At 36.2% G+C, this 26221-nt stretch overlaps 2 protein-coding genes across 7 annotated transcripts in view; one reads left to right on the plus strand and one right to left on the minus strand.

Annotated features, from left to right (window-relative positions):
• Window positions 1-26221, plus strand: part of LOC138693094 (uncharacterized) — a 50308-nt gene that overhangs the window by 250 nt on the left and 23837 nt on the right. Inside the window, exon 1 of one of the 5 annotated variants that reach the window (XM_069816713.1) lies at window positions 25941-26079. The exons of 1 other annotated variant lie outside the window; for it this stretch is intronic. In XM_069816713.1, coding sequence (XP_069672814.1) covers window positions 26061-26079 — 19 coding nt within the window. In that variant the 5' untranslated portion in view covers window positions 25941-26060. Of the gene's footprint in view, window positions 1-25940; window positions 26080-26221 lie in introns of those variants that run through there. 3 more of the 5 variants (XM_069816710.1, XM_069816712.1, XM_069816715.1) reach the window with 3 other exon arrangements.
• LOC138693083 (zinc finger protein 235-like) lies at window positions 18-25951 on the minus strand. Of its 2 annotated transcripts, none has more exons than XM_069816677.1 (5): window positions 25751-25951; window positions 12214-12311; window positions 7947-8084; window positions 6448-6533; window positions 18-3796 (listed from the first exon to the last, which is right to left on the minus strand). In XM_069816677.1, the coding sequence occupies exons 2-5, from the start codon at window positions 12304-12306 to the stop codon at window positions 2674-2676; spliced, it is 1440 nt and encodes a 479-aa protein (XP_069672778.1). In that variant the 5' UTR covers window positions 12307-12311; window positions 25751-25951; the 3' UTR covers window positions 18-2673. The 2 variants fall into 2 exon arrangements, with proteins under 2 accessions (XP_069672778.1, XP_069672777.1); XM_069816676.1 differs by having other exon boundaries at window positions 21-3796; window positions 25755-25950.

Genomic DNA, 26221 nt, shown 5'->3' on the forward strand with positions numbered 1-26221 from the left:
TCCAAGTTTCATGATGTTAATATTGCTACAGGGTTCAACGTTGACAATGTAATCTTAGAGTTGTAGGCTACTTATTGGTCTTGTGAATAATTGTAAGAAACATCAGAATTTATAATTACAGCAGTTAGTAGTTGAAAAATTAATGCCCAAAATACGATGAGCGTCTGCTACCATCATGGTGTAGTCCAAAATCGTGCTCGGCAAGTAGAAAGCCTATAACTCCAATAAATTGTGCCAGATACGAGGGCAGACAGTAGTGTCTGGAAAGAACCGTTACATGTTTATAGGTGCCGGCTTCTTTGAAATCTTGGGGGGACACAGCAGTTTGCACAAAATAAAACTTTAATTTGTGTTTCTCAAAAAATGCCTTTATGTATTTTGGAGAAAATACTGGCGGGTAATTCACTTTTCGTCATTCACCCATATGAAGCCAGTTGTGTAGGCCAATTTTTCCGACAGATTCATTGCCCAGGGTCTGCTATAAGAGGCTGGTCTACACTACACACGCGATGAGATGATGATGGAGATTTCTTGGGATACCTCAGGGAAACCGGAGCTAATGGAGAAAACCTTTGTCTTATTTAGACAGACTTGCCCGACACAAGCTATAAACCAGGAATTGAACAAGAGTCCATAGAATTAGCCCAAACTATGGGTCTCGTGCACTATTTTTCCCTTCCACTGCTTTGTTCATCATTCATTGATCCGTGCAGCACTGATGAATATGAATATTATTAGATTCACTAGAACTACTACAACCCAGCTCATCATTGTGGCTCCCTTGATTATAGTTTTATTTTGGACAGTTTTCTTTATTAAGAATTTATCCATCATCTAGTTACATAGCAATTACTGGTCACTTATCAATCACGCATTATCACAAGAAACGATAACTAAAACTGAATTTGGGAATGGTTATCAGTAACTTTAAATTTCATAATTTAAATGTTTATGAAAAATGCTGAATATGTACAATAATTTGTCAGGCAAGAATTAAATCTTTTACACCCGTAATTGATTACGTTATTACTTCCGCTTGCTATTCAGTCGCAACAGTTAACAGATTTGAACTGAACTGAAGAAAGAAGTGGAGTCACTGTGGGGATTGAAGTGAGGGAGGGAGCGTTGTGAGTTTTAGTGCCTACTAGCAATTCATTGCGACAGCTGACCCTCTTCACGTATTTGAAATAACCGTTGACCTGTGGTCTAGTTACTTAAGATCTAGTTCCTCTTTCAAACAAATCAGGGTGAACTCACCAGTAGTCGACTGACTACATGGAATGTTTTAAAAATAAGAATTTTGGCAACACTGCAAAATTTCTTTGGTTATATATAATCTTTAACATCTCTTTATTTGATTTGACAATAATGTAACAGGAAATTATGCAAATACACAGAGGAGAAAATTTAGGAAGCAAAGTCTGTGTGTTTCTAGCATGGCTTCAGTTACTGCTTGCTGTTAGGGAAGTGCTGTAGGTCTCTGAAACCTAATTATATTATATTGAATGAATGTATATTTCGCCTTCTACATAAGGTATTGTAACTATGTGTATACAGATTTTCAGTTATAAAGTGTTATGAATAATTAATAGGCGTGGTCGTTTACTACTTTTTAATTTTCATCAAGCATCAGTAGTTGACGATACCAGTCAACTATTTAATTAATTTTGAATTACAGTAATATTGAATAGCTGCCCATCACTTCCAAATGTGCTGCAAACATGTTTACTCGAAATGTTTGTAAATGTTTCTTATGATTAGGACTAAAAATGTAAAAAAAAATTCTTCAAATAAATTATTTTTTTTTTAACTCTCGGAGAATTATTTGAAGGGGCCTCACTGGAAGATGCAAGGCCCCTGCGTTTACAAGGTGAGAAGGCAGAAAGTGCCTTGGCCCCAATTTCGGCATTTATGCACATTTTCAAATTAGAACAAGGATCGTGGACCAGAAGTGATATATTAGATGTGATAAATGAATTCAAATCAATGAAGCACTGAAATAACTAAAGATGATGCTAGTGAATCTAGTAGCAAGGACGCTGATATTACTTTCTCTGTCCTACTTTTATTAGTAACATAAATAAGTTAAAATGTTCCAAAAAAATTTTTTTTCTTTGTTCTTGTTCGCTTGTTGTCGTTTATGAATATAATTATTTGTTGGTATTTTTTTATTATTAAATAAGCAAATTTATAATATTTTATTATTGTACTAATATCGAGTAACTTTAATGTTGCATTAGAGGCTTGATTTATAAATAGATAGCGATCCTCAACTTCAAATTTTTTACTTGTAATAAGTATTTATAAACAGCTAACTACTATATTGAGACGTATAAATACGATAATATATTTCGTTTCAACCTATTTCGCCTTTCGTTTCCATTGTAAAGCACGTATATTTTTACAACACATCACTTCCAATTGTCTAACATTGCTCTAACTGTCGTCAGGCGTGTTATTATATTTAATACGCACAATCACACGCACTGCATTTGAAAATATATTTCATGTAATAGTAAAAGTACTTTCAGACTAGGACACTGAGAAATGCAATGTGTAGACTTGCACTCTCCTAAAATGTTTCGCTGCTCAGGCATGTCTACTCAATCGATTTCTGCTTGCATGCTTGTTTTAGTTTAGGACTTGAGAAGCACTTTCTCCACGCATGGCATTCTAACCAGAATGGAGGCATGCGTGGGTTTTTACATTTTGTAATTCTAAGAAACTCTTTCCACAGATATTACATTTCAATGCTTCCTCCCCAGAATGCACGAGTAAATGTTTCTTTAACAATTTCAAATTCGAAAATAAGTTTTCACAAATATCACATTTATATGATTTCTCAGCAGAATGCAGGCGTCCGTGCCTCTTCAGAGATCCCAACTCCGAAAAACGTCTGCCACACACGTCACATACGAATGGTTTCTCGCCCGTATGCAGACGAGCATGGCTTTTGAGCCCTTCCGAACGTGTGAAACACTTTTGACAAACATTGCATTTGAATGGTTTCTCGCCCGTGTGCTGCCGCGCATGGCTTTTGAGATGACCAGAAAGCGAAAAACACTTTCCGCACACGTCGCATTTATATGGCTTCTCGCCAGTGTGGTATCGTGAATGGCTTTTGAGATGTCCAGAGCGCGTGAAAGACTTTTCACAAACATCACACTGAAATGGTTTTTCGCCAGAGTGATGTCGTGAATGACCTTTGAGATCTCCAAGCCGCGAGAAACGCTTTTCACAAACATCACACTTGAATGGCTTCTCGCCAGTGTGCAGACGTGTATGACTTTTCAAACCTTCCGAACGCGAGAAACACTTACCACAAACGTTGCATTTGAAAGGTTTCTCGCCTGTGTGAAGGCGCGCATGACTTCTGAGATGTTCAGAACGCGAGAAAAATTTTTCACAAACATCGCATTTGAACGGTTTCTCGCCTGAGTGATGGCGTTTATGGCTTTTAAGATGTCCAGAACGCTTGAAACACTTTTCACAGATATCACATTTGTATATTTTCTTGTACTTTTGCTGACATTTAAGAGGCGATGAATTTGACACATTGTTTGCAAAACTATTAAACTTATTTGCACTATAGACAGTTTCACTGGGAATTGAGCACTCAGGTCTGTAGCTAAGAGACTGCGTCTTTAAACCATCAGTATTTGTAGAAACAGGCCAATCAATAGAACTTCCGAAGATAGGTTCCTCTGATGTCAATGCACCGTCGTCCCTCTTGAGGTATTCATGTGCAATACTGCGGAATTTTGAAGAAACTCTGTTCTCAGGAGTATCTTCAATGCTATGATGAAAATACATAATCAGTTTGTACAAGAGTAAATGTAGTAAAATCAGTATAAGCAAACATCAGCAACTACCTAAAATGTATATGGAATCACATTTAGGCACTAATAGTCAATAGAGCATTTAAGACTTTCACTCATTTTATGGCCTTGCCATTATAAATAAACCAAGGTAGTCTTGAAGCCATTAGGAAGATCGTGCGGGATAGTTTCTAGTCCTCCTTGTGCAAATTCATGGTGTGATTACCAAAAAAATTGCAGAAAAATGCTTACATGGTAGAACACAGAACCCAAATGAGAGTTTCAATAGTTACATATGGAGCATATACCAAAAACTGTTCTACTGGACCTAAAATATTAAAAATTGGGGGGTTGTACATGTTATGATTTGTTCCAATGCTTCAAGTGGTACAATCACTAATCGAAATTTGTAGGAAGAACCTGCTGAAAGATTTGGTTGCAATCAACTTTATAACAATCTTCGAAGTAGAAAAAAAACAGTCGTGAAAGCAACAAAAGAAACTAGAACTCGGAAGAGAAGAAAGGAAGATGAGATCAATATGGCGCATGAATGCACTAATTTCATTATAGGTCAGATGGAAATATAACTTCACCTTTAACATAACAGCCAAGTATAAAATCAACGAATTTATAAAGAACTTGATTTCTGGTCGACATCACTTCATAAAAATAAACTTGATTCATTCCAGATTATTAAAGATAAAGAACTAATGAAAACATTTTGACACGCATAATCAGACAAATACTAAGATTGTTTTTGTGGGCACTGCAATTAAGTTTGTGCAATTTGAAACACCCGCTTCCTAAGTATTTTCTAGAGAAACTCAAAACCATCACGAAGTCACAGATGGGTACTATTTCCATTTTTAGACAGTTGCCGGTATTCCAAAAAAATATTAAGGAAAAACGAATTGAAATGTGAGGTTTCTGATGGAATGTTGAAAGGAGAATTTCTTTTGAAGAGTGTAGACCAATTCTGCATAAAAAAATGCAACAATGCCTTGAGTTTGCGAAAAAAGCAATTAAATTTGTAATAGCATATGCAACATCGTAATTATGCAAAATAAGTTTTTCGCCTATATTCGCCATCAAACCAAAAACGAGAAATTTTGTTAAAGTTGGATAGTAGTAGTAGGTTATTTTACGACGTTTTATCAACAGCTTAGGTTATTTAGCGTCTGAATGAGATGGTGATAACACGGGTGAAATGAGTCCGGGGTCCAGCACTGAAACTTACCCAGCATTTGCTCGTATTGGGTTGAGGGGAAAATCCCAGAAAAAACCTCAACCAGGTAACTTGCCCCGACCGGGAATCGAACCCGGGCCATCTGGTTTCGCGGCCAGACGTGCTAGCCGTTACTCCACAGGTGTGGACTTAAAGTTGGGTATGATATCACTGAATACGTAGTCCAGATTTGAGAAGCTACATTCCGAAAAAAAGGACACTTACTGCATTTGCTAATTATTTTTTACTTTATATCTAATGGAACATTTTTTTATTTTTATGTTCAATATTATTTATGTTTCCAAATACAAACTAAATGTACGTTAATCAGGCATTTCTGTTTTATTTTACACTTTGGGAACCACTGAGATAGAGAAAATAAATAAAACTCTATCATTGCAGCTAGTGACTATAATGCCAGAATCGGTCACTAGGATCCTTTACTTCTCTGAGCCCACTCAGAGGACTCCAGAAGAGTTGAAATGTTTTCTGGTTGTTGGCCACTGCAACACTGGAACAGGATCACAGAAACAGAAAAATGTCCTCCAGAGGAAAGGAGTTGACATATGAAGGGATGCTAAGACTAATAAAAATAAATAATAATGAACCTGGAAAGTGAAGTGCAACATATATTTAAATAAACAGGAATTTAAAGTAATAAATTTTCTAAATGAAAAATAAAGAGATCCATCTTTGCATCACACAGTCACCTACATGAAGTTAGTTAGTTAGTTAGTTAGTGGGGTTTAAAAAGGACGCGTCAGCTACTATGGCTATTTGCGCCCTTATCTAAAATCTTTCACTAAACACTAACACAGTACAATAACCAGAATACTTAAAAGAACTAAAAAGCGTTGTCACGGTTAAAATGAAGCAAACAAATGCAGTTTCAACAAGGTGATGCATAAAAACCATAAAAGTGAGAAGTTCTCAGATCCCAAGTAGTATTTAAAAGGAAACAACAAAACAATAAAACAAATGCCACCAGAAATAAATTGTCTGCACGACCTACATGAAGAAACTCACCTCGATCAATACATAAAAGAAGTGGATTGAAATGGGGCATCTATATGATACGTGTGGATGCGATAGGATTTACGTAAAGAATGTCTGAAAATACAGGAGATGATATTAAACAAATAAAAGGTACATGATGGCAACAAGAGCTGTCCTGGCATTCTACAATGGGTCAGAGTATTTCATTATAGAATAATAATGGCACCAGCTGTAGTAGTAGTAACAAACATTGTAGTTGTGGTACTAAAACCAGTAGTCAATAACTAATAATTAATTGTTACCATATCAGACGTATTCTGTAGGAGCAAAAATTAATCTTTACGTAGTCCTAGTGTACATTACGTCATCAGACGACACAGCCCGCCATCTCATATATAAGTGACTCACCTCTCAGACAAGCCTTCATCCTCTTCTGCTGTTATTTTCATATTCAACTGCTCCTCCTCCTCTAAATTCAACTCACATGCCTTTTCCTGAAAAAAAAAGAGTAAATACACCTGAGAGATGACGCAACATTAGCTTAACAACTTGTCCATTGGGTTTCAGATACCGCGCCTAATAGCACTGGACTCTAAACCTTTAATACACTCACCTGTAAAATTGAGTCTGTTTGGCTTAGGACTATTTAAAAAAACACACGCACACACACACACACACACACACTACTGTATACAGGATGTATCTAAATTGGTGTCAAATATTTCGGGGACGTGTTCTTAACATCAAAACAATTAAAAAAGTTAATAAGAACATGGGTCTGAAAACCATTCGTTAGAGAGTTATTAAAGGATTTGTCCCTTCATTGACCTCTGAATGTTTAATGGTTTTTTGTTTGTTTGTATTTTGTAGAGCAAAAAAATCAGAAGAAAATGTATTCTGTGAATGAACAGAACGAAATGATTTGCATAATTTAATTGATGATGTGTTTCTGGACGTCATCCAAAGAATGTGTTTTAACACGATGCTGCTCCAGCTCATTTCAGTCTGATAGTTCGTAATTTTTTTAATGATCGATTTCCCCAAAGATGTATTGGTCGAAGGGGATTCATTGCATGGTCTGCTCGATCGCCTGATTTGATTCCAATGGAGTTCTTCGCCTTGGGACATTTAAAGTCCCTGGTTTATGCGACTCCTGTACTTAATGTTGATATTCTGAGAGCGTATCCAAACTGGATTTCACGAAATACGAAACACTCCAGGAATTTTCAACAGAGTACGCCAGAGCATGTAACGCAGGTTTAGGGGACACATCGAAGCAGAAGGAAGCCACTTCGAGCAATTTTTGTAACATTAAATTTTGTCTTGTAACTCTGAAATAAATTATTTTGAGACCAATGTTCATATGAACTTTTTGTACTGCTTTGGTGTTAGGAACACGTCCCCGAAATATTTGACACCAATTTGGATACACCCTGTATAACCCTTATTAGCTCTCTTCCAAAAATAGTTGAATAAGTGTTCTTTCCTAACCTCAAACATATTTAGATGTCATATACTCACATAATAAACACACGAACCACTAGTAAACTTTTAAATTCCTTATTAATGTAGCAACCGTTGCTGACTAATACTGAATTTACAGGTTCAAATACATATTTTATTTTGTGTATGGAAAACCTGTGTGCTCCTATTTATCTGTTTGATTTGTGGAAACGGTATGTAAACAGCAAATTACTTTATGAGATATTCAAGGTGGTAATGTTAGGTGGCTGCTCTGCATACCTCGACATTTTTATCTCAATTTAAATTTAGGCTATTCCAGAACAAAGAAATAAACAGCATGAAGAAATCTTTACTGTCCACATTACGCACCAAAAGCCATTGTCTCTACAGTTATATACAGCAATTGTCTGTGACAATCAGAATACAAGAAGAGCTCCGCTCACCTCAGGTTCCGACTTCACCGTGGGAACGTTATTAGGCAGTATAATTTCCTCAAATTTGATCTCTGTTGTGAGATCGTAGCTGTCGTCCATACATTCCTCCTTTATCCTAGTGACATGTGGATCCAAAAAACTCTCTTCCTGCAGAACAAAGAGACAGCATTACTTACTTACTGGCTTTTAAGGAACCCGAAGGTTCATTGCCGTTCTCACATAAGCCCGCCATCAGTCCCTATCCTGAGCAAGATTAATTCAGTCCCTACCATCATATTCAACCCCGCTCAAATCCATTTTAATATTATCCTCCTATCTACGTCTCGGCCTCCCCAAAGGTCTTATTCCCTCCGGCCTCCCAACTAACATTCAATATGCATTCGTCCATACGTGCTACATGCCCTGCCCATCTTAAACATCTGGATTTAATGTTTCTAATTATGTCAGGTGAAGAATAAAATGTACTGATATACAGTTCTGCGTTGTGTAACTGTCTCCATTCTGCTGTAACTTCATCCCTCTCAGCCCCAAATATTTTCCTAAGCAACTTATTCTTAAACACCCTTAACCTCTGTTTCTCTCTCAAAGTGAGAGTCCAAATTTTACAACCGTACAGAAGAACTGGTAATATAATTGTTTTATAAATTCTAACTTTCAGATTTTTTGAGAGCAGACTGGATGATAAAAGCTTCTCAACCAAATAATAGCATGCATTTCCCATATTTATTCTGCGTTTAATTTCCTCCCGAGTATAATTTATATTTGTTACTGTTGCTCAAAGGTGTTTTAATTTTTCCATCTCTTCAAAGGATAAACTACCAATTTTTATATTTCCATTTTGTACAATATTCTGATCACGAGACATAATCATATACCTTGCCTTTTCAGGATTTACATCCAAACCTACCTTTTTACTTGCTTCACGTAAAATTCCTGTGTTTTCCCTAATAGTTTGTGGATTTTCTCCTAACATAGTCACAGCATCTGCATAAACAAGGAGCTGATGTAACCCGTTCAATTCCAAACCCTGTCTGTTATCCTCGACTTTCCTAATGGCATATTCTAGAGCAAAGTTAAAAAGTAAAGGTGATAATGCATCTCCTTGCTTTAGCCTGCAGTGAATTGGAAAAGCATCTGATAGAAACTGGCCTATACGAACTTTGCTGTACGTTTCACTGAGACACTTTTTAATTAATCGATCTAGTATCTTGGGAATACCAAATTCAATAAGGATATTAATATAAAACCTCTCTCTTAACCGAGTCATATGCCTTTTTGAAATCTATGAATAACTGATGTACTGTACCCTTACACTCCCATTTTTTCTTCAATATCTGTCGAATACAAAAAATCTTATTCATAGTCGATGTATTACTTCTAAAACCACACTGATGATCCCCAACAATTTAATCTACATAAGGAGTTAAAAAAAAAGAGACACCATTAAGGAATAATATTGTATTGTAGTGTGTTTGAAAGTTGATCACAACTACTACAGATTTAAGTCTGTACAGCCATAAATATATGGAAAAAAAAAAATTGAAGGCAGAGTGGGAAGCAGCTGAGGGAAAGGGAAATTTTACTTCTGGGAATGAATAAAATGTCGACAGTGTTGAATCCAAGGGGGAGGTGGTACCAGTGGGGAGGGGATCATAAAGGTCCTCCGGCTGAAAATATTGTACGAGTATTCCTGCCAAAATCCAGTGATGCTCTAATCTAATTCAATTTTTAAATTTTCCACTGGATTTAGTTGTTACAAAATAACCATTATGGCAATTCTTATTTAGTCGTTTCATTTTAGAAATGCCACAACAATCAACATCTTGTGTGTTATAATTCGTAACAGCGATTCTCTGGACTGCTTACCATTAACAGTTGAACAATAGCAAACAGAGATGGCGTGTGCTATGTCAGGTCTGGGAAAAAGAGAAGAGTATTTCGACCTTTTCCATAAAGGACAAAGTACTCAATATAGTCAAAATGATAAAAGTAATTCAGGAGAAAAAAGTCGATAAAGTGGCTGAATACAGTGTTTTGTTGGTGCAGTATGGCCGATTATAAATCCAGAGAGGAAAAGTAATAATGTAAGTACCTAGTGAAAACGTTTCTATTGGTTGAAAATTAATTAATCAATTTGCAAAAGTTAATAAACGTTAAAGTGACATATTGCAAACGAAAAATGGTAAATGTGAACTACAAAAAGAACTGGGAGGTAAAAATATGACTGGTTTTATTATGACGACAATCGAGGCGGTGCATTCATTCTGTAGGTGCTGTACAAATGTAAAAAAAAAAAAAAAATGACAACACATCATAAAACACTGGTGGAAATTTATCATAATATCTTTCACAGATTACAAAAAGACAACCAATGTGTAGAAGTGTCATTTTGGAGAAACATGCTACGGGTATGAATAATTTCAAGTGAAAAATTGTTCCGGGACCAGGTATCGATCCCGGGACCTCTGGTTGAACGTTCCAGCGCTCTGCCAACTGAGCTACCCGGGAACTCCATCCGACACCGTCTCAACTTTTCCCTTTATATCCACACAACTCGCGTGGGCTGACGAAACGCCAGAGACCCACATCGAGTGCACACAAACTCTGTGTGACTTGGAATTGTGGTTTTCTGTTAACGTACACAGTGACGCGTATATATTATGCAAATCTAGTCTTTCGGGTAAAGCTTCCTGTAAAGCAGATTTGTATAATTTCAAGGGAAAAATTGTTCTGGGGCCAGGTATCGATCCCGGGACCTCTGGTTGAACGTAATTGTTCCCGGGATCGATACCTGGCCCTGGAACAATTTTTCCCTTGAAATTATTCAAATCTGCTTTACAGGAAGCTTTACCTGAAAGACTAGATTTGCATGCTAGGGGTAGTTCTCAGTATCAGGCACAAAGCGTTTCTATGGAAACTTTGCATTTACAAACTGTTAAGAAACCAATTCAACAATAATATATGAGAGGCAGTTATTGTCATCGCTGATTTATGGTCTGTATTTCTTAGCTAAGGAAGAGATTCCCCATATACTACCAAATATGAGTCCCTTGTGATAATGAAAAGCAGTAACACACTGAATCAGTGGCAGACAAAGATTGTCATATAAAATGCAACCCGCAATACACCGGAAAGTGAAAGGTAGGAGGGGAAGGATACGCAAACTGCTTGGAGTTGAATGAAAAAGTGATGGCTAAGGGGAGGGAGATCATGCCTTACCCCTCCGCCCTGCTTGTGTATTAAGGGTTTGACTCCCAAGTCAGGAAATGCCGACCACTGACTAAATTATTGGGTAAATAATCAACATAGGTAAGGAAGGCAATGAGTAGTGAATTTTTATCTGTATTTGTGAGGCTTTAGGCCAGTATGATTCTTCAGCATTACAAACTCAGTGTTTTTCAACAATGGCTGATGAAGCAACAAACAATGTTTCAGAATTATCTGTCATTACTCGTTTTGTGGATGACAATAATAAAATCGGAGAAAAGTTATCGTGCTTAGTTGAACTAGTAAGTTCAGATGCCTTTACTACATTTAACAGAATTAAATTATTTCCTAAAACAGCCAAAATTTTTGTGCAAACTATTGTTCGGAATTGGCGAAAAGAAAAATTGATTTACGTAAATTGATTGCCTGTACATGTGATGGGGCAACAACTTTTCAGGAATTACAGGAATTAGACAATGCTTGTCAGAGAAGTACCATATTTGAACTAGTAGGCTACCGTATTTACTAAAGATGTTATTAATTGGTCCAACAGAATAATATCTGTTATAGTGACAATTAATATTTGAGGAGAAAAATTCGCTCCGGCGCCGGGGATCGAACCCGGGTCTTTGGTTCTAAGTACCAAGCGCTCTGACCACTGAGCTACGCCGAATTCAATCAACAGCACCGGATCGAACCTTACTCCTACAGTGTTATTTCCCTTTTGTGGCCTGACTCCAAGTTAGGCATATACGTTGACATTTATATTTGAAGTCAACTGCCATTATACAAGGAGCGCACTCAGCTGAGTGACTAATGGCCGGGATTCCGCAGTTAAGTGCACAGCAATCTGTACAGAATAATGCACTGCTAGCTAGACGAATTTACTAAAGATGTTGTTATGGTCCAACAGAATAATATCTGTTATAGTGACAATTAATATTTGAGGAGCGAATTTTTCTCCTCAAATATTAATTGTAGGCTACCCCCTGATGAAAACAGAACAAGCCAGTAAGTCTGCTACTTTTATTGTATAATTATGTTATGCATGTAGTGACTTTTAGTTTACCTCTGATAAGGGCTTCTTCTCTTCTGCATCAGTATTCTCATTTGTTTGAATATCCAACGGGTCGACTTCGGGTTCTATCTTGATTACATCCATGACAACTGAAAGAGAAACTTCAGATAATGCCATTCATCCACAGAATGTAAGCTGTTTAGAAACAACTCGTCAGAGGGGTTACAACATGACTTCCAAACATTTTCTGAATTAATTAGCCTATTTGCTATACAAACGTATGGGCCATCTTTATCTTATATAGTGGGTATGCAGTTACTAATTAGATTACACATAAAAATCAGGTCCCTTTCTTATGTGGAACCCGTAGGTGGTGTGAGACGTGTCAGTATATGCATCTTTCAATAATTAGCACCCTTCGTAAGGATACACCATTAATTTTTTTATGCTCGACCATGCCGAGATGTAGTAATTATACACCTGGTAGCAGTCCTTTAGTGCATGTCATTAAAGTACACCTATTCATTAAATTTCAGGTTTTCGATTATTCTCGGATATGCAATCGAAAGACAACTAGCAAAACGTCACGCAGGCTGGAAATCCAATACTGTCGCAGAAAGTTATGTTCTGTTACTATAATAATTAGCGTTAATTGTAAATAATATTCAAATAAATTCAATTTGTCATCTCGTTTTTCAATGTTATATCAAGTTTAACGTTTATCTTACTCTCGAATTTATATCAAGGTCGTCGACATTCGTTGCCCGGAAAAAATCAATACTTTCGCATCTGCGCACATCTCACAATTTACGAGATTGCTCAAGGTCAATTCGCTCCCCAGTCACGTAAGAATTACATGACTGAATAATTTCAAGTTAGAAATATGGTCGAGCATAACAAATCGTATGAAACTTGCCTATAATGGTAATTAAGACGCTCGTATGAAAATTATGAAACTCGCTTGCGCTCGTTTCATAAACATCCTCGCGTCTTAATTACTATCATTATAGGCTCGTTGCATAATGTACTATTAATCAATGAGCGAGAATTCACGTATGATATCTTCGTAACAATGCCTAGCAATCATCTATTAGTACATCCTTTGACAAGAAAATTGATCGCAGTTCATGACTACAACACTAGGGCTGCGAGCAACACAGTGGCAGTTTATCATTTTGTATTGGCTCCTTATTGCTTAATTTGTCAACAATTTCTTCCGTCAAACCTGTGTTCTTTCGCGTGGTCGCTTGAATTTACGCACACTGTACATCAGCACTCTACTTTGGTTTCTTTTCCTATTCAATTTCACATCTGTGTACGGGCATAGGCGAGTTAGGGGTTGGTGGTGTACTCAAAATACGGCCTTCCAGGAGTGGCTACCGCGCTCGCGCATCATTTCTTGTTTGCAGTCAAAACATCAGCAAGCTCGCATGACCAGATTGCGAAACACATGCCATCGTCTTAAAAGCATAATCCAGAAATAAAATATTATTATTATTATTATTATTATTATTATTACTATTATTATTATTATTATTATTATTATTATTTAGTACATAGTACATATCTGTCCGAATTATTATATTTATTTATTTTAAGTTTGCAATTTTACGTACCATATGATTTTATTTTGTGAAATCTTTGCATATTATTTTTAAAATAAAATGAAAGTTGCTAACGTTAGCAGGAGGTGTAAGTTTTATTACCCTCGTACCACACTGGAATGTGCAGATTTATTGCGAAGTAATTGTTTTTTGTCCGTGAAAGATAGAGGAGTCTGTGAATAATAAAATTGTTCAGTAATGGTAAAGTGTTATATCATGTTTCTAAAATGAACCCTCTTGTGATAGTGAAAAATATGAACTCCTCTAGGTTAACTACGGAATAACAGTTGATTAATAAAAATAACGGAACACCAACGTCATCAATTAATTGCTCAAACATTGCTCCCCTAACAAATGGTGTTCCGCAGGGTTCCATACTTGGACCTATATTGTTCCTTTTGTATATAAATGATCTTCCAATAAGCATAGCCCAAGCCAAGACAGTGTTATTTGGAGATAATAAAAATATTATTTATAAATGATACTAATAGGGATAATTAAAAAAAAATCTATGAAACATCAACTCATTTAAAGAAATGGCTATCACACAATAAATTAAGACTAAACACAAACAAAACCATTTGTATAAACTTTAGCCAACAACAATTACACGATCCTGTCCAAATATTACTTAATAATATCAGGATTAAGGAAGAAAGTTACACAAAGTTCCTAGGCATATACATTGACTCAAATCTAACATGGGAGTATCATGTACAATTCTTGAATGAAAAATTGTCCAGATTATGTTACGTCTTTCGTATCTTAACCAAAATATCGCCCCTGAAGCTTCTGTTGTCAATATACTATGGTTATGTACACTCAGTTATTGCATATGGCATAATCATTTGGGGCTCATCATCAAAATCCTTACAGATACTAAAATTGCAGAAGAGAATAATAAAAATCATGAAACAAGTTCCAATACGGACTGAGAGAAGAGGCTCAATATACTACCGGTCCCCTGTATCTACGTACCAGAAACAGTCTGTTACATCCATTAGAATGCAAAACAGTTTATACCAAACTCTGAATACCATGACTACAACACTACAACTTCCAGTAATATGCATTTAAAATACCACAAGCTTACCAGAAGTCTTAACAGTATATCTCATAATGTTTGTAAATTATACAAGCTTCCCTTACATATCAGGAAGTGTACCCAAACAATTTTCAAGAAATCGGTAAAAAATATACTGTTGAAGCACATGCCACTGAGCATAAACGAGTACCTAAATTTAAATCTTGAACAGGAAATGTATCAATCTCTATTTTATATACAGTTATTGATTGCTGTTGTTTTCCCTGTTTACTGCTCCTTACCTTCCTCTTCATGTACCTGGTAGAAGCACAAATCGCCAAGATTGTCATTATAATAAAATATACAATGTTAGAAAGTGATTATTATTATGTTGTAATTATAATTGTCATTACTATTGTATTTGTTTACATTACTATTATACTATTGTATTAACATGTTATTGTTATCTGACGATGCCATGAATCTTTGTATTATGACGGCTAATAAATATATACATACATACAATTTAGCACAGAGTAAGTAAGTGCAAAGAGAAGGAGGTAAATCGAAAATGTGATATGGGCATCTATGAAAAACTCTTTGATATACGGATGTGAAATTAGAAATGGTTATGTTGTACGATGTCTGACGACGGGTTTGGCATGCGGGGTATGAAGCTTCAGAGGGACATTCCAAACTAATGGATAAGTTGGTTGAAAAGTTTTAAAAGTAATTTCCATTGTTTCTCAACATTTCTCTCACTTTGATCCCCATCTGACATAAAAAATACAAAACTTTGCTGCTTACTAAATTTGGAAGGTGTAAATGTCTCTTCTAAAAATTGTGTAAGTGGAAAAAGATTTTGATTTCGAAATTTTTCTATGCTTTCTATAAACATTGACCTATCAATCATAAAAATTACAACGTGATTATATTATCATAGGAGCTATAACAGAGCGGGACGTATCATCCTCATTTGTTACTGCAACTAACAATGTTAATTTTATGTTTTATTTAACGACACTCGCAACTGCAGAGATTATATCAGCATCACCGGATGTGCCGGAATTTTGTCCCGCAGGAGTTCTTTTACATGCCAGTAAATCTACTGACATGAGCCTGTCGCATTTAAGCACACTTAAATGCCATCGACCTGGCCCTGGATCGAACCCGCAACCTTGGGCATAGAAGGCCAGCGCTATACCAACTCGCCAACCAGGTCGATGCAACTAACAACGAAAGAACCAAAATGTATGACATTTATACATATATAATATACAGCCTTGGTTTACAGTAACAGTGCCGGTATCAAGCTTGTAAAAAGTTACCAAGTGAACTAGTGCAATACTAAAATGGCGTATGATCCCCCACCCGTGATACAAAATAATTTAATCATAACGCGAATCAGCGTCGAGGAGGTGAAAAACGAAATAAAGATAGCAAGAAACAGGAGAGGAATAGGACCTGATCGGATATCAAACGAAAGATTCCGCAGAATTCCTTCCAGACATATGGGCCAAGCTGTTCAACAACTGCTTATCATCAGGAATAGTCCAGAAAGCTGGAGGAGGTCGACCATACGGGTTCTTTACAAGGGAAAAGGGGACATCGAGAATCCACACTCCTACTGCGGAATTGCTCTTGAAAATAAAATCTTCATAAGAATCTTATCTCAACGACTGTTGGTGGAAATCGAAGTGGAGCAGCAGTTTGGCTTTAGGAAAGACAGATTCTCGATACGGGCCATTGAGGACCTCATGAAGATGCTCTTAGACACCCCAAAGGCAAGTTTCATGCCACTTTTATCGATACAGTAAAGCTTTCGACATACTGAATAGGGGAAAACTCCTGGATAAATTAGAAGACATCACCACAGAAGGAAACGAAGTCATCAACTTCATCAGGAATCTTCTCGCACTCAACAAAGTTCGAGTAACAACCCCGGACCAGCGGCGTCATACAAGAGACCCAATGAGCCCACTCCTACTCACCATAGCTACAGCGGACATCATGAAATATTTGAACACTATCTGCCTATATATGTACGCAGATGATCTCCTAGCAAACAAGAGGCACAAGAAGCCCTAAATGGCTTATAACCCGTCTGAAAAATCATTGCAGACGGCAGGTAGAGTAAGCTTGAACATAAACATGCGATCGAACTGCATTACGTCACCCTGTTCTGACGTACTACGCACAGCGCTGCAGTAAAGAAATGCCTCAGTTCAGTTCGTTCAGTCTGCTATTCGGTATCGGAAGTGTGTGTGTACACAAGAGCGAATGGAAACTCCGCCGAGACACTCGTCACGCGAAGTCTTACACTCGCAAAGCAGAAAGATTATATACAATGTGCTAAAATGTTGTAAAGAAGAGAAAAAGAAAGGTCTGATCATTCCATTAACAAACGCTGTGAAAAGAACAGCAACGGCGGTGGGGAAGAGTGAAAAACCAAAACATATTATAGCTGAGGAGGTGAAGAAGCAAAGCGCATTGGAGGACAATTTTCAACTCCTGGTGAAAGCCGCCCACATCCAAAGAAAATTGTACTTGATGATTTTGAAAAACTGTGTCATCCGCAGAACTTTTTTGGAGTTTTATGTGAAGAGTAAAGAAATTTCGACTCTACGCAATCTTCTGAATGCTGTTAAGAAAAAGATACAGTTTAATGACGGAAAAGATACATTCTGGAGGCTGTCAGTTTTGAAACAAATGACCGCACAATCAATAAGCGAAATCAGCAAATAAGTCTGGACAAAATGCTGCCAACCTGTTAAACATATCGAAGACGAATATTGGCGTCGTGACGCGTTAATGGAAGAGGAAGTAGAAAGGGTAGTAATAAATATAGGCATTGTGATTAGTGATGAAGAGTGTAAAGAAGATGAGATGGATTATGATAGGCCAGGTAGGAGCACATACACAGCAGACGAAGGCAGTTCAACTGATAGTGCAGATGAAATTGAGACCTCTGCCACGGGCATACATGTACTTCTGGAATAAAGTATGTTTATATACCGTACATGACAGAAAAAGTAAATTCAACTATGGTATTGGTAATTGTATTTATATTCATAACAGCTGTTGATGTTTTTATTGTCAGACTGTCCAAACATTTCTTCAGCTGACTCGCCATGAATCGAGACTGAGCGGATCGCATTCGCGACACACGAGCGCCCTCATCTGAAAACTGCAATGTTTCGTCAGACGGGTTATACAAACATGGTTGATTGAAAACGATTTCAAGATTAACCACAGCAAAACAGTACATATGTTGAGTGGTGGTAAAGTACCTCCTGAAGAAAAACTCCACCTAGAAGAGGAAGACTTAGAAACCGTCAATGCATTAAGTACCTCGGCACCACCCTGCAAACAACCTGTTCATCATTCAAAATCCACATAAGAGAAAAAGCAGCCGCCACAATCACACAACTATCCCTTAAAATAGCAATCATGCTATTCCAGGCCAAGATAATCCCAATAATCACCTACAGTAATAGCTGATGCTTTCAGACCTGAAAGTTATAGGGAAAGTAAAATTCCAATTCTTAAAAAGGTAAGCGTACCATTCATCCCGAATTTTCCGGGACCATCTCGATTTGGAGCTAAGTGTTCAATGTCCTGATGAAAACTCTTGAGGGAGCTCAAATGTCCTGGTTTCTGAAGTATTCATTTAACCCTTCGTGAGGTGCATTATTTTTTGTGACATGATTAGGTGCATGGGGCACAGCTGTATCCCACTTCTTAAATTCAAATTATTAAGTTCTCTTGAAACTCAACCGACATCTAAACTTTATTTTTAGTTTATCTACGAGTTCTACACTGCAACTAGTAAATAACATTAGTTTAATTGTTATGATATTCATTGTAATGTTCGATAATATTAATGTTTAATCTTAGCATGTGAATAAATTCAGACTGAAATGAACACTGAAATATTATTATTTCCAACTCTGTAGACATAATCATCATCTTCATATTCTTCTTCTTCTATTGGTTGAATTTACAATTTTTTGGCGGCATTGTTGTTCAAAATCAGATCTAACAATAATATTTTAGAGCTCTTCCGTTTGGACCTCGCGAATGAGTTGCTATGTGTAGGAGTAAGCGTTTGTTTTAGGCTTTTCTTCATTCCACTTAGTTTTTTTTCAGTTTTCCCTCCAAAATATTTACTTTAATGCACAACATTACCATATCCTTCCTCTCCATGGATCAATTCATGCTCCGAATCTGTCTCATGACCAGACATCGGATACTAGGGCAAATGCCTATTTTGTTTCTTTAGGAGAAAAGTAAAAATAATTATTAATATTTGTGTTTCATGGAAATTGAAAGGTATTCAAAGAGTTTTATAGTGCCCTAAAATGCCCTAAAACGGTTATTAGAGCCTAATTTGTTAATATTCGCCTAAAAATGCCTAACTCACTGTAAAGTTTCGCATTTTACTCATACTTTTTTTAATTTATACATGCATTCACTGCGAAATTTAAGGCATTTAAAAAGTGGAAAGTTTGCTTCACACCGGCCATGAAACCATTGATAAAGGAAACAAAATGTTTTGAATCTCACGACACTCGCAATAGATTTCACCGAATTTAACATGTTTGGAGGCATAAATGCCGACAAAGAACCAACCTTAGTTTTGAAGCAGGCAACAATCACAACATGTGCTGCTACCGATTCAGAGATATACTGTACTATAAAAATGACTGTTTTCGGTCTGAAACCGATTAGCTGTACTGCCCTTCAGAGTGTCATAAAATCACAATTTTTGGAGAAAGAGTGTTTTTGAAATATTTATGAAAAGTCGTAAAACTGCGAATTAGTAGGGTAAACCGTTACAAAATATTTAAAAGAATGGCGCTCCTAGTGTTAACACTACCAGGAAATGCAACAATAAGTGGAACTTTGTATTTTTGTCCAATTGAATCTCAATAACAACGGTTCATTTGAATGCTCGTTAACAGTTGCTCTTTCCCTCACCTTATTTGTGTTGAGAAGTTTTGAGCGGTAGGACGTTTTCCTGTGAAGTTTAACGCGATAATGCCGAAAAATATAAGTGCAAAATCTACATTGATCCGGCAAATGGCTAACAGAATATTCAGAATTCACTTATGATGGAAAAATTATATTCTGCAAGATTTGTAGCAAACAGGTATGTAACAATAGTTGAAATATATAAATTCTGTTAATTTTAATGAGTAGGCCTATAATATTTATACATTGACTGAGCTATCCTGAGGTATAATTTTTTTTAAGACCACTACACTTTAACCTTTTAAATTCCGATAGTTAAAGTATTTGCAGGTCATTAAAATGTTGATTGTTCGAACCCACTAACTTTGTGATAGAAATACGGCAATACAACAATTAGGATTTTATTTTAATTCAGTTTACTTTACATTTTTAGATTTCGTAAGAAAAGAAGTGCCACCTAAAGCAGCATGTGCAAGGAGCGGCTCATAAGGCTAAAGCTCAGCAGAAAAATCAACTGCAACAAACTTTACTAACACAGCCTACTTCATCCAATCTCAGCAGCAATTTCTATGCTGATTTAACCAGAGCGTTTGTTGCTGCTAACATTCCCTGGAATGCAATTGAAAATCCGATTTTAAGACACTTTTTACAAAAATACTGCAAACAAAATATCCTATCTGAGTCGACCCTAAGAAAAAATTACTTAGACAGAATATACAATGAAACTTTAGCTTCCATTCGGGAGGATATAGGTGATTCTTACATATGGGTCTCTATGGATGAAACCTCAGATCCTTTGAATAGGTATGTAGCAAATATGGTAGTAGGAAAACTTAGTCCTGATGGACCTTCGATTCCACACCTCGTATGTGTTAAGGAACTTTCGAAAGTGAATAGCCAAGCCATTGCTTATTTTGTAAATAAAGGCCTACAGTCTTTATACTCAGGTAATATAGACGATTCTAAAGTTCTGTTGTTTTGTACTGATGCTGCCTCATACATGGTTGCTGCAGCTCCACTTCTTAAAACATTTTATCCTAACCTCACGCATGTAACCCGTCTAGCATATGGCCTTCACAGGGTTTCTGAAACAATCCGGAATGAATTTCCTCTTGTCAATTCGTTTATTTCTAACACAAAAAAATGTTTTTGTAAAGCCCCATCCAGGATTTCAATATTCAGAGAGAACTTTCCAGATATCCCACTCCCACCTCAGCCGGTTGTTACACGATGGGGAACCTGGATTCAGTCAGTGGTGTATTATTCTAAGTATTTTAAAGAAGTGGTCACAGTTATTGATAAATTACCTGAAACTGATAGTGCAGCGTGTGTGAAAGCAGTGAAAGATTGTCTGAATGACTCACGAGTGAAAAACGATATTGCCTACATAACATCAAACTTTTCTTTCATACCTACAATCATTGAACAATTAGAACGTGAAAAACAATCTCTTTGTAGCTAAATAGCAATAGTAAAGGAAGCTCAAGTGAACATACATTCTGCTTTGGGCGAAAGTGGGAAAAAAGTTAAAAATAAGTGGGACAACGTATTAAATAAGAATGTAGGATTTTCATTGTTGGAAAAAGTATCAAGAGTGATATCGGGGGAAAGTGTAAATGTTCCAGTAAGTATTGATGTTCCTATTGTACCTAATTTAAAATTTGCGCCTCTCACATCAGTTTCGGTTGAAAGAAGTTTTTCTGCTTTCAAAATGATTCTCAGTGACAAAAGGCAAAGGTTAACTGTGGAGAATTTAGAAAAAATTCTGGTGGTGTACTGTGCAGATAATTATAATAAAGTCTGAGCATGGAACCGAATTTCAATAACTTAAAATGAGTAATCTTGATATCAATAATCATTATTTCATTAGTTTCAATATATTAAATTTGTGCAGCTCTGTTTATAAATATAATATAGTATTCTTTTTTAATGTTTAAACATACTTTTTTGTGCGTATTTTAGTGTATAACTAAAAATTTCAGTGAAAGAAATAAGTATGATACCTTGATGTGCCTAAAATGCCTATTTTCATTAAAATAGAGCCTAATTTTACAAATTTTGAGCTTATTTTAGGCGCCTAAAACTGCAATTTTTAGTGCCTAAAAATCCGATGTCTACTCATGACACTCACGGTAACGTGGACGCCTTCTCCTCTGATTCATCATCTGCAGAATATTCTTCATTCTAATACTAATGAACCAATTCAATAAAACATCAGAATCTGTAGTTTTCTTAGGATTAAATTTTCTCTTCTGCTTGCTTCCGACATTTGTGAATAAACAAGAACCCACAATTTACCAGTAACAGTAATAATAGTAATAATAATAATAATAATAATAATAATAATAATAATAATAATAATAATAATAATAAGTTGTAGAAATATTCAGTAATAAGTGAAAAACTAAAGCTATAACTTAGAAGACTGTGTGGTCCTCAATTTTACACACGACAATGACAATTACAAATCTGAAAGTAGAACAAATCCCTTGTAGATAGTTTACAGGAAAGATACCTGAAGCGGCACTAGTGCAGAAATGTTCATAAAGAAAGTTTCAGAACTAAAATCACTGGGATACACTCACACCCCATGCGCCTATCATTAAGACTTAGAAGGCTGTGTGGACTGTTGGTCCTCACTAAGAAACAAACCTTATTTTTACACTTAACATTGACAATTTAAAATCTGAAAGCACAGATCTGTTCTAGACAGATATGTGGGGAAGTCCTGAAGCAGCACTTGCGCAGAAATATGTAGAAAAAAGACAACACAGAACAAAAATGTTTGAGATACAAGCGCCTAACGAAGGGTTAAATAAGTTCCCACATCATTGTTACATTACAAGAAACCAAAATAGTGTTAGTTTTATTTTTCTATGATTGTTACTTTAAGAAAAAAAATAGTTTGTGCTATTATCTGCACATTATTATGTATATGAGTACGATGCTGACCACAGTTGACTGGAGGCATTGACATGGAGTGAAATGTACCAACTTAGGCAATGGTAGATTCATTATATTGACTTGATTGAGAATGTAAGCTCTACAAAAGTAGATTCAGGTAGGCCTAAGCTTTTCGATGAGTTTGGTATTACGAAGTCGGTAATTACTAGGGATGGAAGTTCGGACACCAAATTTATGAAGTTAACTACGTCGCATATTATACAAGTCGTGTTGGTTACATCAACTCAGGGTGGTACAGGGACTTGTTATGCTTGAATCAAAACATTTCTCGGTATAATCAGATAATTAAAATAAATAGAATACAACACAATTTAGAAGAGCGACTTCATTCTTTTCTTTATAGAAACAGGTGACGCATTTTAAATAAAAATGAATGATGCACTTTAAGTGTCACTAATTTTGTTGCAATGTACAACTGTGTACATTCGTAAATTGTCAGATATGAACCTATTTCGATCGTCACCCAAATAAGGAAATGTTTTTTCGAAATTACATAATGTTATTAGTGCGACATTTTCAAATAGTTTATATTTATTATAATGATGTTGTGTATTATCTTGTGCCTGTTCACTATTTAATTCGTATGCACTTCACAGTTTCGAATGTGCAGAATTTTTTTTTCAGTTTAACCCTTTTATTGTTACCAACGGCTAATCATATAGAATTTAAAGTTATTTCTTAACACGAGTGGAAGTATTGCGTACGCATGGTTGTTGGAGTCGACAATTTTCTGGACGTATACTTTTCAAGAAAGTGTTTAAAATGGAGATTCTCAAGTTTATGGAATGTAACATTTGCACATATTTTATTTTATTGGGTTATTTTACGACGCTTTATCAACATCTAGGTTATTTAGCGTCTGAATGAAATGAAGGTGATAATGCCGGTGAAATGAGTCCGGGGTCCAGCATCGAAAGTTACCCAGCATTTGCTCGTAATGGATTGAGGGAAAACTCCGAAAAAAACCTCAACCAGGTAACTTGCCCCGACCGGGATTCGAACCCGGGCCACCTGGTTTCGCGGCCAGACTCGCTGACCGTTACTCCACAGGTTGGACTATTTGCACATATCATCATCAGATACAATTCATAATGAAAAGTGGATTGATACGAAATCGAATCACTAAACAATTTCAGATTTTCAGATGTTCGATATGTCTTTTATAGTCAGTATTTTTTTTAATTTTAGCAGGTTATTTTACGACGCTTTATCATCGAAAGTTACCCAGCATTTGCTGAAACTGGGTTGAGGGAAAACCCTGGAAAGAACCTCAACCAGATAACTTGCCCCTACCGGGATTCGAACCCGGGCCACCTGGTTTCGCGGCCAGACGCGCTAACTGTTACTCCACAGGTGTGGACTATAGTCAGTATGGTTTCCTAAATCACGACCCTTATTAACTTTGTGTAACTTACAAACCTTACAACGTAATATATTTTCGTCCTTGAATTTTTTTTATTGGGTTATTTTACGACGCTGTATCAACATCTAGGTTATTTAGCGTCTGAATGATATGAAGGTGATAATGCCGGTGAAATGAGTCCGGGGTCCAGCACCGGAAGTTACCCAGCATTTGTCCTTGAATGAAACATAATCATCTCTGACATCTTTTACAAGCATAGGCAAAGTTACAGATTTTATTGACGGCATTTTAATATATCTTCACAGTACCTTCACTACATCACAACTGAATTCCTTACGAAATGTTTATTTTTCAAACAGAAAACAGGCATGCTGTGTCGAAACAACCTATTAGAATGCAGTAAATAATTCGAAACTGGCACCCATTTAATTTCGAATGAACAGAGTTCTCTTCACGCGACATCTTTCATTGTGGTACGAACATGAATGTAAACAACTGTCATCATATAGCGAGTGTTCCTTAAACCTGTAGCCGGCTCTAGACAATGTTTTGGTGTCCAAACTTCATTCCTTAGTAATTGCAAATAATTTACAAATATAAAATATGAATTCTGTCAAACTGGAGAAGAAATGGCTGGTTCTTTTGAAAGGTCACACTATCTGCTGTTCAAATCTCGTCATTGCCATTGAATTCATACTGTTTACTGACTCAGACGCCAGAATTGACAGACTGTTTGGTTGAATGAATAAATAATGGACAAAAGAGAAGAAAAACATAATTATCAGGAACAAGTCCTCGTAATGGGTACTCTTAACAGTGAAATATAATATGAAAATTTTCTGCATAGAAATGTAAGCTATCTTGCTTTCAGAATATATTTTTCTGAAAGAAAAAATATCTTGCAGTGAAAAATATGTATAATTGTAATGAATGCGTTTCTACATTTAGATTCACTGAAATTAAATAAAAGTGTTATCAAGCCTGAAGTGTATTTCAGTTTTGGTGCTAAACTGCAATTACTTTAAGCCTATATTTTAAACTTTTCTGAAAATCATAAGTATTACACATAAATATTTTATTTTCTCTTACTCATCAGCAAAGTAGGCAGCCCATTAATGTGTCCCGGTTTTCTTGTGAAAAATATGGTAGGCTTATAAATTGAGGACTGGGTATAGCTCCATCTAGATTAGGCGTAATCTACGAACTTGCCAGGGAGCCTTCCTTCATAGAGGATATGAAATTCTAGAGCTTCTCGATAATGATTGAATATTTAGGGTATTAAATATCTGCTTGTAAAAGTTCTATTTATATCTGGACAAAGATGCGTTTGGTGAAAATTCGGAGACATTTTTTTATAGGGACAGTGAAATCTCATTTCGCTCTTTCTTTTTCTTTTACATATGAGGTTGCTATTCACTACCATCGATGACATGGGGAATACCCACAAGCTACTAAAATTGAGCGGAAAGCAATAGCAAATGACTCTAATCGTGTCAGAGTCCTCGGTCCCCTGTCACTTATCTATCCCATTATCTAATCCACTCTAACCTTGTACAGTAACTGTGACACAATGTAATAAATAGTTATAAAAAAACTTATTTTCTAAGCAAATTAAAACACTAAGTAGTAGGAATCGTAGAATATGAACGTAGTTAGTACCTACATACGAATAGTAGGGATATAATGCTCAAAGCTAATACTCGTTTTCGCGTACGTAGTTTTTATAACTATAACGTGATATAGGCCATATTAAACTTAAAGTTGGTTCCAACAGTCGCACTTCACAGGAAACAAAAGTCAACATCACGCTTTGTTCTTAATGGACAGTGAGTAGGAAGATCCAGCTTGCCGTGTCACTTTTATTTTTCATTTGAGAACATCACAGTTTGTTTCCAAGAAGGATATATTCTGTACTTGAATACATTAAATGTAGTAATCGAAACTTTCACTCGATACGAGAACTCCATGAATGCTCTTATATAATACAGGTAGACCTATTGGATTGTGCCATTTTTTATTACTGTCATAATAAAAGTGGTCTAAATCGCATAAAATATTCATGATTATAATATTATAATTAACATAGCCTACAAGAATTCAGAACGCGAATTTAACGCTGCTCTCAGTGTC

The sequence above is a fragment of the Periplaneta americana genome, chromosome 17, assembly GCF_040183065.1.
Source record: "Periplaneta americana isolate PAMFEO1 chromosome 17, P.americana_PAMFEO1_priV1, whole genome shotgun sequence".
Taxonomy (NCBI): Eukaryota; Metazoa; Arthropoda; class Insecta; order Blattodea; family Blattidae; genus Periplaneta; species Periplaneta americana.

Excerpts from the sequence above, each read along its gene's own strand:
- LOC138693083 (XM_069816677.1), bottom strand. The coding sequence starts at position 12,306 with ATGGATGTAATCAAGATAGAACCCGAAGTCGACCCGTTGGATATTCAA. Across the intron at positions 8,085-12,213 it reads AGAAGAAGCCCTTATCAGAG|GAAGAGAGTTTTTTGGATCC; the intron begins GTAAACTAAAAG and ends TTTGTTCTGCAG. Across the intron at positions 3,797-6,447 it reads GATGAAGGCTTGTCTGAGAG|CATTGAAGATACTCCTGAGA; the intron begins GTGAGTCACTTA and ends TTTTCATCATAG.